The following is a 14,814-nucleotide window of genomic DNA, read 5'->3' on the forward strand; positions in this document are numbered from 1 at the left end:
GCATATGTTGTAAAAGATTACAAGACAGAAACATTGAACATATTTTAATCTGTATTTGTAAAAAAAATACTGTGGATTAGATGGAAGTGCTGAAATTATGATCGATAGTCTAATAATGGCATTATTAAGTGAAGAGTACCTGATGACTTGTTCAGGACTTGAAAAAGATTGGGACTTGGACTTGGACTCGACTTGGCTTTGATGTGACTTGGACTTGGACTCGACTTGCCCTTCTCTGTATTTACTTGGGACTTGACTTGGACTTGACTGCTAAGACTTGGGACTTACTTGTGACTTGCCAAACAGTGACTTGGTCCCACCTCTGGTTTTAACTACGATTCGGATTAGGCTACACCTGATTTTAAAAGGCGGAACTTTTTCACCGCAAAACGTGCACTGTATCATGTATCCACTCTGCGTCTTTTTATGTTTGCGTCCACATTAAATCCATTCCACTCACGTTATGAGGAGAATACAGTAGCCTAAAGTTTTATTTTGAACGCTTACTTTGGTCTCACTCATTGCATCCAAATAACAGCAATAGCAAACTCCAAGTTATGGTAGGGTAAGTTAAGCTATGAGCGCACAGCCAATTAAACATGAAGAAAAAAGTGAACGGGACACTTTTTGAAACTATTTCAGCTTGTGTAGGCCTATCAGTGCTTTCTGAACATATTGAACACACTTTTAGAAATACCGTGATAATACCAAAAACCGTGATAATTTTGGTCACTGTAACCGTGAGGTTAAATTTTCATACCGTTACATCCCGATCAGTGACCGATTTAAAACAAGCTTAAATTATTTGGAAAGTTAACTAAAGCCATGAAGCCATGCAAAAGAGAAGTGAGTTAGGCAGAGCTTTCTTTAGCCTTTCAAAGAAGGCAGGGAAAGAAGAGAGAATGATAAAGCCTAATAACAGTCCGTTATGAATGCTCTGCAAATAGGCTAAAATAAATCAATTGATGTACCCTATTTAGAAAAAGAAATACGCTATATCCATCGGTGTATAGATTTTGTGGCCATATAGCGTATTTCTTTTTCTGCAACTGTTTAAAACTGTGTAAGACCGTAGAGCTGTGTGTTGGCAGTGTGCTTTCCATCAGACTGTCCATAAAAATTGTGTTTTTTGCTGAGTCAGGATTTCTCTGCTTTCTGACTGACGTGCCACCGATTCTACTGCCCGAGTTGCTGAGTCATCTTTCACATAAAGCTAGAATGCTAGTATCTCACAGATTAAAAAAGAAAATCAAAGGCACCTTGCCTCTTCCTTGTTAGTGTTCCACCATTGTCTGTCACCATCATGGCAGTGCTTGATTGCTTCTTGCTGAGATTTGGCAGACAGGAGATATTGATGTTTAATCTCTGGGTGGCAGATTTAGATGTCAATCAAACAGATTTCTACACATATTTTGAAGGTTTAAGCTGTACTACAGGAGCGATGTGTAAATAGTGTGAATTCTGTAAGATGTTTTTTAATGGGCTGAAGTGGAAACACAGGCTCAGTTGTGCTTGCCTAATATGGTGGGAGCTGTGGACGCCTGCGCCGTTCATAGATTAAGCTATTGTCACAGATGCGTTCACAAAGGCGGCCGCCCTATTGGTGGAAGGGCCTGGCAGTGTTTGGACATCCTTTATTCTGAGAGAAAAGACTCTCACCAAGCCATCTGGAGGACGCAGAGGCCAGAGGACGCTAGAGCGCCCTCTGTCTCCCACATACTGGTACTACATCAAACCATATGAACCCAAACTCTCACTCTGGGGTACGATTCTGAAAAGGACAGTTGCTGACTGTGTTAGCAGTTTACATGGTTGGAGTTATGCTGTTGTGTTTCCAAAGTGTTTCCAAAAAACCATAACTCGAACTATTGAGGTGCAATTTGCATAGTGTGATGCATTGTTAAGCGACACAGGTGTTTCTCAAAACCATATTTCTAACAAAAATTCACAAACACTGTTGTTGTTGTCGTGTAGTTAGAACTACAGATCCCGACCTGTGGTTGAAGCATAGTTGCGGGGATCTTCATGTCTTAAGACGTTACTGATGTCAGTCATTTGTGTTCAGATTAATAATTATTAATGCATTCAGGTTAGTGGTTGATATTTTAAAATTTCTAACCACCATACAATCGTATTTATAATTGCCTAAAAATACATGATTTACTTGCAGCAACGTACACACCTGCAGACCGCAATGCAAGATGTACACATTTATAATATTTCAGTAGACTTTGACATTGGTAATCATTTCGCTGACTAAAGCTTTCCTTCAAGCTGGATTCAAACTCATCAGACAGGCTAATAATAATAATAATAATAATAATAATAATAAGCTTTATTTGTATAGCACCTTTAATACACAGAATGCAATGTACTATGTACCTAGTACCATGCCACCTTCATGGAGGCAGAGGAGACATCATGCGCCTTAGCCCAGCCCAGCCCAGCCCAGCCCAGCCCACTGAGCTGACAGCAAGCTCGAAAAAAGAAGACATTTCTTTTTTTTTTTTTTTTATGTCTGGTCAGGTGTATGTAATATTCACTGGCTTTAAGTTTTCTTCTGTCTGTTCCAACCCCTCACCCCCACCCCCTTCTCCACCGTTTCCCCAGGTGACGGGTCATCTATGAACTGCATGCCCAACCCCCAGATGAGTGGCCTGCAGGCTCACGTCAACACCTCCAGCCACATGTACCCTCCACAGGCCACGCTCCAGCAGCAGCATGCCCAGCAGCAGTCTCTCCACCCTGGGCTGCAGAGCATGCACGGGGGCCCCCCCGCCTTCCAGGGCCAGCACGTGTACCAGGAGAACCTCTACATGGACGGCTCCTCATCCAACTCCATGGCTTGCCTTTACCAGAACTATCAGGTGAGTTAGAGATGGATGGTTTCTTGGAAATCCCCACCACCACCATGAATCTCAACAGACAGTGCAATCATGGCTTCATCCAATTCTATAGCTTGCCTCTAAAGCAGTCAATAAAGTTTGAATCCAGTTGTCTGTCCGATTTGATTCCAATTGTTAGTATAGTGTGAATCCAGATTGAATGCAGTGTATGCTATTACACCTGGCTGTGATGTTTGTGATGTGTGTGTGTGTGTGTGTGTGTGTGTGTGTGACTGCATTGTTTTATCTGAGTGCCTGACAACGCCTGTATGTCCCCTCAGCAGCCCCACCCCCAGATGAGCTCTCAGCCCCTCAGCTCTCTCCCTGAGGAGGACCCTGGGATGCAGCACTCTCTGCAGCAGCAGTACCAGGCTGCCCATCACCACCACCAACAGCAGCAGCAACATCTACAACACCAACAACAACAGCAGCACCACCAACAACAACAACAACAACAACAGCACCACCAACAGCAACACCACCATCAGCAGGCGCTGAGAGACATGAAGGCTCAGAACCACGAGTCCATGAGTTCCACTGGGACAAGCGGTGGTGGTGGTAATGGCGGTCCGGAGTCGGTAGACGCCATCTACCGAGCGGTGGTGGACGCGGCCAGCAAGGGCGTGCACGTAACCATCACCACGGCGACGGCGGGCGGCGGCACGCAGGCCAGCCCCGTGACTGTGCTGAGCGCCATGAGTGCATTCACCGCCTCTATCGGCGAGCCACACGGGCCCGCGGGCCTCCAGCAGCACCACCCCGGCAACGTCAACGCTGCCGCCGCAGCCGCCATGCACGGCCAGCAGGGGGAGCCCTCCGTCACTGCCAACCCCACCGCACGAGGCCCCGGCGCTCGGCAACCCCGGCCCGGCCGTCCGCGCAAGAACTCGGAGCAGGGTCGGAGTCCCCCTGAGGCGGCCGACGTGGTGCCCCACGAGTACTTCCGTTCTCCGTCGGGCGGTAGCGGGGGCGGCGGAACTCCCAGAGGCCAGTGGGATGGGCTGGACACGGTCGGACAGACGCAGTGGCAGGGAGGAGGAGGAGGAGGAGGAGGGGCGGGGGAGGAGTTCTTAGAGTGCTCCACTCACGTACGCAGCAGCCCTGCCCAGCCGCCCTCAACCATTGCTGATGGCGGGCCTCACGACGTGGGTCTCCAATCGGACCGGTCGTCCGCCTCTTACTTGGAAGAGAGCTTCCGCTTCAGCGGAGGAGGAGGTGGTCAACGCACGCCAATCAACTTCAAGGAGCGCCTGGAGCAGACGGTGGAGCGCTGCGCTCACATGAACGGCGGCGGTCCCCCGGTCCCGACCGGTCGCGTCGTCTACAGCGACCCGCTCGGCCCCCCGCGCCACGAGCTGACGGGGGACGACCAGTCGCCCAGCTCCTCCACCAGCCTCGAGGGTCCCCTGGCCAAGGACTACGGGCACTACAACGGGCACTACAACGGGCACTGCGCGCCCAGCCCGTCGGACACACGCAGCCTGAGCAGCGAGGAGGAGCTGCGCCACCCGGACTCTCCGGCTCCGGAACTGCTGCACTACCGCCAGCGGGCCTTCAGCATGGGCGAGCTGGTCTGGAGCCAGATCAAGGGCTTCCCGCCGTGGCCCGCTAAGCTGGCGGGGGCTGAAGAGCAGCTGCACAAGCCCACCATGCAGATGTCCGAGCCGGGCAAGGTGAGATGCCAGACCGCCTTGTCCTCTTCCCTATCGCTAGAGCCCCTTTCACACACAAGGTAAAACCCAGGTTTCTAGTTGTAAATTAACAATTCGGTTGTTAAGTTCTACGTGCGTCATGGGCCCAACAGCTTTTTCACAGTTTTTTTTTTTAAACACATATTGTGTAAGAAATACACAGAGATGTGTTAAAAACAACGCAAGTTGTGTGGTTTTCTACACATTCGTTTTAAGAGTGTAATGTTCTCTTCGTGCACTAGTTGAAGCTAATAGACAAGCTGTTCTAACGTTATATTAGCCATCTTACCATAAGTTCTCTGAGTAATTCGCCTCGATTGACAGTGATTAATAGCAAACTTAGCAGAGAATGTACTAGTTACAATTTCGGCCTGGTTCATGATGCTACCGACTGCAGGAGCACACACACACACACACGAATCTCAAAACTGATTGAGTGGCCTGTGCACTGAGGGGAGGGGCGTGTCGAGTGCGGGGCTTAAAGAAGCAGCGTTAATCAGTGCTCTGTATCTGCGTTGAAATTGTATGTACCGGTATTTCAAAAAACCCTATATCTTCACGGAATGTGGCAAAATAATAGTTTTTTTCTTGATTATACTATTTTTGTGATCGAAAAATAGCCGAAATTGAAATTCGATTAATTGCACAGCCCTAATGACAGTATTAATCATTATACTGGCCTGGACAAGGTGGGACCTAATGATATAATGATGCTATGTTGAAATATGTATGTTTGCCCTGCAACGAGGATTTGGTCCCTGTCTTTCAAATTAGGGGCCCTAATGTTAATCATAATACTATATTATAATCATATTTTGACCAGGGAGAGACTGGCACTTCTTTTCCCATCTTTTTCATGATTGTTACTGCTGGTATTGCTAAATCTATACTTTAACATTATATATACATTAAGGGGATTCAAAAGTTCTCCCCTCTATATAGCTATCTAAATTCTCCCTCTATCTAGTGTCTAAAAGTAAAAAAAAAAAAAAGAAAGAAAAAGCTCAGTCTCCAGTCCTGTATCTGTAAAATAGAGAGAGAGATATCAGGCCATGCTGAAGCAGACTTGGAAAATGAGTATCTCTAGATTACTGTGCCAAAAGGTGGGAGTTCTGAAGAACAAGATGCAGCCAAACTGGCCACATAATTACAAGAGTCCCCCATTGATGGGGAGGAAGATGAGCGGAAAGACTGGCATTTTTGATCATTATGAAACTCCTACTTCCGGACATCCATGCCGATGGGCACATCTGAAGTAGTGGGGTTTTGTCCCTTTAGTTCTTAAAATACCTCCCTAGTTAAGTAGGCTGCAGTTCAGTCTTACGCAACACATATGATAAAATGTGTTTTATTTTTTTATTTTTTGGGGGGTCCATCTGTAAAATCAATTGTTTGTACAAGATATGAAATGTATTGCAATGCATGATGTAGGGATTTTTGTATAGCCTTATTCTGTTCAGTATAATAATCTCTGCATAATACCTTATTTCACTCTCATTTCTAAGGTGGAACCTGAGAAACTAAAAACACTAACGCAAGACCTGGAAGCTTTGGAGAGGGTTGCCAAGATGAATAGAAAGTAAGTCCTCTGCACTTAACCACAGACACACACACACACTCTCTCTTTCTCACACACACACACACACACACACACACACATAAGGTACTTAGTTACTCTCCATCATTGCTGCCTATCTGACTGCTCTGCCTGTGATCCCAGCTGCATGATCCTCCTGTCTCTGTGCCCTTAAAGAAGCCCTTTGGTTCCTCCAAACCTCTCTAGCTTCCTTTGGGGCCAGTGGCACCAGCAGGCTGTGTGTCCTGTGATAATGATGTTACATAACACCCCCTCATACTCGTGGCATGACCCACTAGCTACCCGCCAGAGGAGGCCTGTCCATTGAGGAAAAAGGAGAACCACCCTGCCTAAACGGTCAAAGAGAAATTAAATGTAAAGGATTGAATACATTGAACTAACTGGCTTTTTTTTTTTTTTTTTTTTTTAAAAGCTATCACTGAAATTGTGAAATCGTGAAAGTGCCCTCTATAGTAATTGAAAATGATTACACAGTGGATTTGGGGAGAATGTATTGAGATACCGGACTTTCAGTTTGACTCATGGCGGAGTACTGTAGGTTGCAAACTCAAGGCGGAGTGGTTGCAGAGGAAAACTCTATTGAAATCCTGTCCAAGCGTACATGCTACCTGATTATTAAAAGTATAAGTATATATACTCTTTTGATCCCGTGAGAAATTTGGTCTCTGCATTTATCCCAATCCGTGAATTAGTGAAACACACTCAGCACACAGTGAACACACAGTGAGGTGAAGCACTAATCCCGGCACAGTAAACTGCCTGCAACAACAGTGGCGCTCGGGGAGCAGTGAGGGGTTAGGTGCCTTGCTCAAGGGCACTTCAGCCGTGCCTACTGGTCGGCAACCCTCCGGTTACAAGTCCGAAGCTCTAACCAGTAGGCCATGGCTACCCCTTGCATTAGTGTGTGTGTGTGCGCGTGTGCGTGTGCGCGTGTGCGTCTCTGGTGTATGTATGTCAGTACCGAGTGCTTGTCTGAAACCTGCCGTATGTGTGTGTGCGCATGTATTCTTGCATACGTGTGTGTGTCTGTCTGTGTCTCCACTGTGTAAGTCTGAAGCCTGTGGTATGCCTCTAAACTGTGGTGACAGATTCATTGCCTGCTCCAAAAAATTGAATTGCATACATTACTCTGTCATTCACTGTCAGTGAAGGCTACTTGTCAGCATTGAGAGGGCCACACATCCATCTTCCCAGAACTCGTAAAGCCACCATGTGCCAGCAGCTATGGGCCAACATGTTCTCAAGGTCATGTTACAGTGGACTTTCAGTGACTGAACCTTATACACAGTGATGAACATGCATGTAGTATATTAGAAGTTAAACCAAAGTTGTTTTCATTCGGTGCTTAGCACTGTGTAGTATGTGGTAGGTTATTATATGAATTGCCTGTGTGAGTCGGTGTTTCTGTGGTGGCCATCAGTGTTTCAGTACGTGTGATTTTTTATGTTGTACAAAATAATTTCCGAAAGTAATTATTTGTTGTGTCAGATTATTGTGTGGTTAAAGATGTACACCTTAAGCCATCCTTACACCAGAAGATTATTGAAATATTGTAGTATTTTGAGTAAAGCTTGAATAGGGGGCATTAGTTAAAACACTCCAGCCTTTCAGGAATCTTTCTTAAATCTTGTCTAAGTCTTCTGATGTATGGGTAGCATTAACTGTAGCCAGTGATTGGTGATCTGAATGTGTTGTACTTTTCTGCTCAGATCTGGGAAGCTGAATAATCATTTGGAAGCTGCTATCCAGGAGGCCATGAGTGAGCTGGACAAGATAAGCACTGTGAGTATGGCAGGATGGCTATGGTTATAGGCTACGTGCACGAAAGGCTCTCTGTGCACTCGTTTGTTTCCGGTGGAGCCAGGTGTGTTTGAACCTGCCTCTATTGTTAATGCAGTTAGTGTCTACATGGACCCGGTTGGGTGTTGCACTAGGGAATCCGCATGTTACGACAGAGAAGGATGTACTGTATGTGTGTGTGTTGAATTTTTATTATTGGGCAAACAAGATATTCAGTGTTGCAGTGAAGATGTAAAGAGCAGAATATAACAGAAAACACCATTATAAGCTCAATAATAACAATTTTAACACACTCATAAATACTCAGCCTTTCGTGCACGTAGTCTATCGACATTGACTGATACACTGCCATCTGGTGGACAGAACATATAGAACTTAAGTGTGCCAATACCAATATCGAATATATATATAAGTTTGGCAATACCAATATCGAATATATATATTCGATATATATTCGAATTTCAATATTAAAAAACAAACGAACTTCGAATAGGATTTTTAGGCAAAAGTCAAATCCCTATAATATTCAGTATTCATTATTGAATGCTTATAGCTGGAATGATGTTTTTCCCCCATCATACTATTTTTTTAAAGCTGACTTACCTGCGAGCATGTAAATGGGCTACAGGTTATCTACAGGAATAGCATGTGCTAGCACTGCACTAAACACTTAAAATCAAACGCAGCTTCAGCCGGAAACAGAAAACCGGATTCGAGTGCCATGGCAACGCCCATGTTTGGTTCTTGAATAAGGTGGATAGTGTGGATATTGCTGGGTCTGGTTTTGAATTCATTTTGAAATGTTTGACCATGTGGCAAGCTTTGTTATTGTGGTGTGTGTGTAAATGCAGCATGTCAAGTAACGCATGGTGACACATCATTATTTGGAATATGTAGAATAATGTGATGTGTGATTATTTTGTCGTAATGTTACCTGTGTGTGTGTGTGTGTGTGTGTGTGTGTGTGTGTCCAGGTTCATCAGATCCCGACGCGAGACCGCCAGGTCCGACTGCCCAAACCGAAGCGGAGGAAGATCTCCAGATAACATTGAGTCCTGTGGGGTAGCAGTCAATGCGGTATCCAGCCTCAAAGGGGGTTGTGTTTAACACACACAAACACACATACACACACACACACACACACACACTCAGTCACACACACTCTCATTCACACACACACACATCCCCTCTCCATCCTCCCCTTCCCCCTTTAGGTGCTACGACCCACAGTGGTGCAGTGGTCTCCCGAATCCTTCTCTCTCTGACTGACTGACAGTGAAGGTGCTGGATAAGCCAATCAGAAAACTGCAAAGAAAAAGGTTTTTGGGAGGAGAGGGGGGGGGGGGGGGGACACACTCAAAATGGTTGCAATTTGTCTACAGCTCGCTGAAGAACTATTTTTTGTAGAACACAAGATGATGACAAAAACTTGAAAAAAAAAATACAAAAAATGAAAAAATATTGCATTTAAGAAAAATAGACAGTCCAAATATTTCTGATACATTTTCAATATGTATATAGAAAACAGAAAATTTCATGGTGAAATTCAGAGAAGAAAAAAGCAAAACTGTAAATACTGTACAATAATGCCATGTACAAGCAGACTTAATGCACACTCTATCTTTTATTGTACAAAAGAAAAACAAGAAAACTCTCAAACCAAGCAGAGGTGTACCAATGTCTTTGGTTTTTATTCAGCACGTGGGCAATATGGCCACGTTTGCAAGAGAACGGACTGAAGAAGAAAACAGAAGACAGCCTACAGCTTTTATATGATCATGACATAGAAAAATGCGCTGTTTGTTGTTTTGTTTGTTTATTTGTTTGTTCATTGCAGTTTGTTTTTTGTTATTTTTGTCCCTAATCAAGCAAGAGTGGGAGGAGTTAGCCTGCTTACCCCTACTCCCCAGTGTATGGCCGACCCCTCTCACTCACACACACTAATGCGTGTTCATATGTGTCCGAGTCCAAACAGAATGAACTTTACCAGCTGTGCCAGGTCCTCAGAGAGGGCCTGATCCGACAGCACTCACACTTCTGTGCTGCTGCAAGGTCCCTGCACCACAATAAACCCATATAAGAGGAACTTTAGAAAATACACTCAAAATTGTTGAAATCATCACCAAAAGTGGCCCCACACACAGACACAACTTTAAAAGCCTGACTGTATGCCTATTAATTAGCTGAAATTAAGTTGTGCTATTTATCACTACAAATACCAATTGCCATTGATTGATTGATTTAATAATGGCCTATTACTTTGGTATCAGCTTGACTTTCCTTCGCGTGTAAAACACTCAGTCAGATTCCCTGTAGGACCTTGTTGCACCGCTCAGAAAGTGCTGTATGATGTCACCAGCTGGTTCTATATCAGCAAGGTGGAGGATATTTTGTCTGCATTTAGGGGCCTTATAATTTTTGTCTTTTTGTTGTAAATTATTTATGTACAGTATTCTGATATTTATTTGAATCACACATTTAGAGTTGGCAATAATACAACCCGAGAGTTTGAATACTCCGAGAAAGCCTTATACATGTATGTACAAAGCATATATATAGATATATAGATATATATATCTCTTGCACAGAGAGGAACAAACTTTGTATTCAGTATTATTCACTTTTAGCTGTTAACAGAATATCTCTATATATTATTTTCCGTTTTATTTAAAGTGTTTAATGGGTGCAGTTGTCATATTGCGTTGCGCAGTTTTCAGCACTGTTACTTCGTGTCATGGTAGTCTTGTGGCAACTCAAGTGCAAAAACAAATTTGTTGCTTCCCGTTGACAAAACTGTCTCCAGTAACCGGTCTCGCGTTTGTCTCAGGAAGACCAGTCATCGGGGCTACATTTCACAGACCAACCCTATCCTCACAGAGCTGTATTCTTTAGGTTGTGGGTGCGTGTCTTCACCTGTGTGGCTGTGTTACGTGTGAGAGTACAGTACTTCTACTTTTCTTTTTTTTTGAAAGAAATATATAATATACATATGTCAACCAGTCAGTATCCTATTAGTAAATATACCGATCAGTTCCCTGGCAGAAACTGAGAATGGTATGTTAGTGGGATGTTTGTACTGTACGTTGCTTTGAGACGTAAGCCCAGCTCACTCTTTGGCTGAAACGGTCCCTGGGCACTGACCGCAGCCAAGAGTTTTATTAGAAACACTACGCTTTTCATTTCAAACCATACATCCATGTAGTGTGTACTAGACTATACGGATGCAGATGCGTTAGTCACAAGGTGAGGATCTTAAATTCAGAGATTTGGAATCTTAATTTTTTTTATTTCTAACTACAAAAAAACATCAACTTTGTGTGATTAATGTTTATGAAAAAAACTTTTTTTCAACAAATGCTGCTATCAAACCAGCTTTGCATTCATCTTGTGACTGATGCATCTGCCAATCTCAGTTATTGAAGCTCTGGACCTTTTAAGACTTTTAAGATGAAGTACTTGTCCAAGGATGTGTGCACTTGTGTGTCAGAGGTGGATAATGAGGGAAAAGTCAGTATATAGCAACACTAGCATTAAATAGTCACTGACGTGTTGACTTGTTAAAACTAAGCAGACACTACGAGATGGGTCATAACTGTCAAAATGAAAATAACCATAGCATAGTAGAGAAACTTTACAACTTAATGTGTCTTGAAATGGAGTGTTTTATTTCTTTCTTATTTTTGTTTTTCCTAAGCATGTCCTCATGGTGCCACATAAAACTAGTCACTACTAAAATGTCAAGTGCAATATAACGTAATGTAACGTATCTCAGTCATGTTGGTATACTATCAGAATATTTGTAGCCTCTTTTAGTTACAATATTGCTGTGTTCTGTTTTTCTTCTGTTTTGTTACACACCAATGTATTCAAATTTAAGCAGACTACAATATCCTCCAACCATGCTTGATATGTACAGAGTTTAAGGAGAACTTGACCCAAGCTTATATTAACAGTCCTTCGGCACTGTATACTACTTACGTTAGAATATGCTGGTCCAGGATGTATTGGGTTCTGTTTATGGTGTTGTCCTGACAGTCTTACTAGCAAAAGGCTCTTAATAGGCTCAGCGGCCAATCAAAAACACCTTTCCATTCTATGTTCCTGGAGCAATGTTGGTGCAGGAGAGACCCCTAGTGGTGATTGGCGTAAATAGCCGGGGCCACAAATACCAAGGAACCACAGGAATGCCAGTTTCTTTGAGCACACACAACAAGTATGCAGTGCCGAGGACGCCTAATGCTGAGTGAGGTCTGCCCAGCAAAGGTGTACCTTATGAAAGTCATCAATTCTGGTGGTAAAGTTCATTCTGTGGTATGTGCAATGACATGGAGACTAACAGTCCCATGTACAACTCCCCCCACCCCCCCCCCCCCCCCTTGTGTGGAAGTTCTGGTCTGTTTCATACAGTACATGTTCGTTTTTGGTGTTGATGTTTTTGTTGATATGTCTTTTCAAATTCTATTTTTTGTTAGAAGTCAAAAAACATTCAGAATGGTTAACTTTTGTCCATATGTGTTCCCTAATGAGTGTATGTGTGTGTTTGTATGCTGGGAGGTTTCTTTCATTTTTAAATGATTGTAAGCTTGTGTGTGAGTGAGTGAGTATTTTTCTGTTTTCTCTTTTTTGCTTGCTCCGTTTGTCCAATTGGTATGACCAACCGCTTCTCTTTTCTTTTTCAGTGTTGCTGCTTTCCAACATGTAACTAAGTATATATTTTTCTCACCAATATATACTTTACAGCCGTAGACTTCGTAAAGTATGTTGTGCACTTGATTTCATTTGTTGCCGATAGCATTGATGTGGGTGTTTAGAAATAGTTTGTTGAAGTCCATAATTTCTAATTGTTTCAGTTTTGCTTTTCTGTTTTTGTTTGTTTGTTTTGTTTTTTTAGATTTGTATGATTTCTTGTAAGCAGCGAGTTTGTTTTTTGTAAATATTGTGAACCTTACAGGACATGCAGTGATGTAACATTGAAATAATGTTGCACCGATGTTTCAATTAAAAACTGGTCACTCATACTTGAAAATAGTTGTGGAGGCCTTTTGGGTACATTTCCGTTATATTGTTTGTGTTAAAGATATCATCATATAACTGATATCCCCTTTCAACTTCCAAAAGTAACATACTGTTGCCAACTTCATGATATCTTTTTTGTTTTTGGGGATGATGAGGATGCACCTCGCTGCAATAAAATATTTATAAATGCATATTTTATTCAAGTTATAGTGGTTTATAATTAGTTGTTAAATGACTCTTAATTTAAACTCTCCAAGATTGAAAGTAATAACAGTCCTCTGGGTATCTGCACAGTCTGGAGTGCGTTTGAGCTAACATGGTATGATTCATCATTCAATTAACCAATATCTAACTAATGACTCACTAACTTCTACTAAATAAGTTTGAGCCATAATAGGTGCAAAACTTTAGTCTTTAGTTGGTACTAATGTGGATATATAGTGGGATGTGGAGTGGGACTCCTGCAAATCAGAGACTTGACTTGAATTATCTTCTTTTCTTTTTTTATTCTTAGGTCATCAAGTTTATTAGTTTGTTCATATAGGCTTACCGTGTAAAATTAGCCTTGTTAACATCAAACCACTTCACAGATTGAGAATGGGTCTGGTAAGGCTTCATCAATTTACGACTTCAGGGGCGTAACCAGCAGTGAAATTAAAGTTAAATTGGTGCATTAAACTCTTACCAAACCGTTTCAGAAGTGCAGCAAATCTGTCATTGTATAAAGCCTGCCTCATGCTGGATAAGCGATTGTGATTGGATTCTGGGTTTTGGGTGATTTGGAAATGGATGTCAATTGGCTCCTTTCCAGACGGACCTGCAGAGCAAATTCAAATTTGCTACAGGTTTGTCTGGGTTCACCCAGGCTAGTGTAAAATGAATTACTGGAAATTCACTTTTATCCTATACACATATCATTTAAGCTAAACGTGTTTTATCACTTGGCTATTTACTTGAGCTTGATGTCAGTTCTGTGGCTCAGTGGGCTAAAGTGCATGATGTGTTTTCTGCTTTCTCAAAGGAAGCATGGTAATAACCTGCCTGATGGTTTCGACCCCAGCATGAAGTATAGCTTTAATTTGCAAAATGTTATTTATTTATTTCCTCTAGGCTGGTGATTATGTCCGTAAAATCCATCTGAAGTACACAATATGGCATCTAGTGTTCAATACAAAGAATTGCATTTTAGAGAGATTGGTAGCTTCCGGGTACACAGAGCATTAAATCTCCAAAAACCACTGCAAAAGTTACATTTGTTGGGCTCTAAGCAGATTCCAGACCACAAAAAAATGGAAGGAGCAAGGAGGAACTTTGTAAACATAAAGGGTCCCATAGGAATGACACCTTGCTTCCATTGGGCTGGCAATTTTGTCTGTAAATACGTCTTAAATACGTGATGTTCAATACAAAGAATTGCATTTCCTTAGAGAGATTGGTCGCTTCTGGGCACACAGAGCATTGGGTCTCTCCGAATCCATGAAAAAAGTAAAAATTTTCCGACTTAAGGGTACTACATACCCTATACTACCATTTCCTCTGCCGCAAGAGAAATATCAGCCTTGCGCAGGCGGGTCGTGCACAGGAGATTTTTTTCAGATGCCCGCGATAAGCAGGATGCGCTTGAAGCCAAGATCAGGGAGCATGCGTGCCTCTATACAGACATCAACCACATTCAGGCATTTTTGCCTAGCCCACATCTTAAATAAACATGATGTTTGAATAGTCAGTTTGAGAAGAGAGGGAAATTAACCTGGCTAGGTTACCAGCGAGAGTTCGTGATTTTTAAATAGTTTGCTGGATAAGTTAATGAAGCTACCAGAGAGAG

General features: G+C 42.8%; 1 protein-coding gene across 3 annotated transcripts in view; it reads left to right on the forward strand.

Annotated features, from left to right (window-relative positions):
* Nucleotides 1–13,180, forward strand: part of LOC121698857 (methyl-CpG-binding domain protein 5-like) — a 37,689-nt gene extending 24,509 nt beyond the window's left edge. For 2 of the 3 annotated variants that reach the window (XM_042081316.1, XM_042081317.1), the window contains exons 6-10: nucleotides 2,611–2,867; nucleotides 3,167–4,558; nucleotides 6,082–6,155; nucleotides 7,883–7,955; nucleotides 8,948–13,180. In XM_042081316.1, the coding sequence (XP_041937250.1) occupies nucleotides 2,611–2,867; nucleotides 3,167–4,558; nucleotides 6,082–6,155; nucleotides 7,883–7,955; nucleotides 8,948–9,019 (1,868 nt within the window). In that variant the 3' untranslated portion in view covers nucleotides 9,020–13,180. The remainder of the gene's footprint in view (nucleotides 1–2,610; nucleotides 2,868–3,166; nucleotides 4,559–6,081; nucleotides 6,156–7,882; nucleotides 7,956–8,947) is intronic. The other variant, XM_042081318.1, reaches the window with a different exon arrangement.
* Nucleotides 13,181–14,814: the final 1,634 nt, after the last annotated feature.

Source organism: Alosa sapidissima, chromosome 23, assembly GCF_018492685.1.
Source record: "Alosa sapidissima isolate fAloSap1 chromosome 23, fAloSap1.pri, whole genome shotgun sequence".
Taxonomy (NCBI): domain Eukaryota; kingdom Metazoa; phylum Chordata; class Actinopteri; order Clupeiformes; family Clupeidae; genus Alosa; species Alosa sapidissima.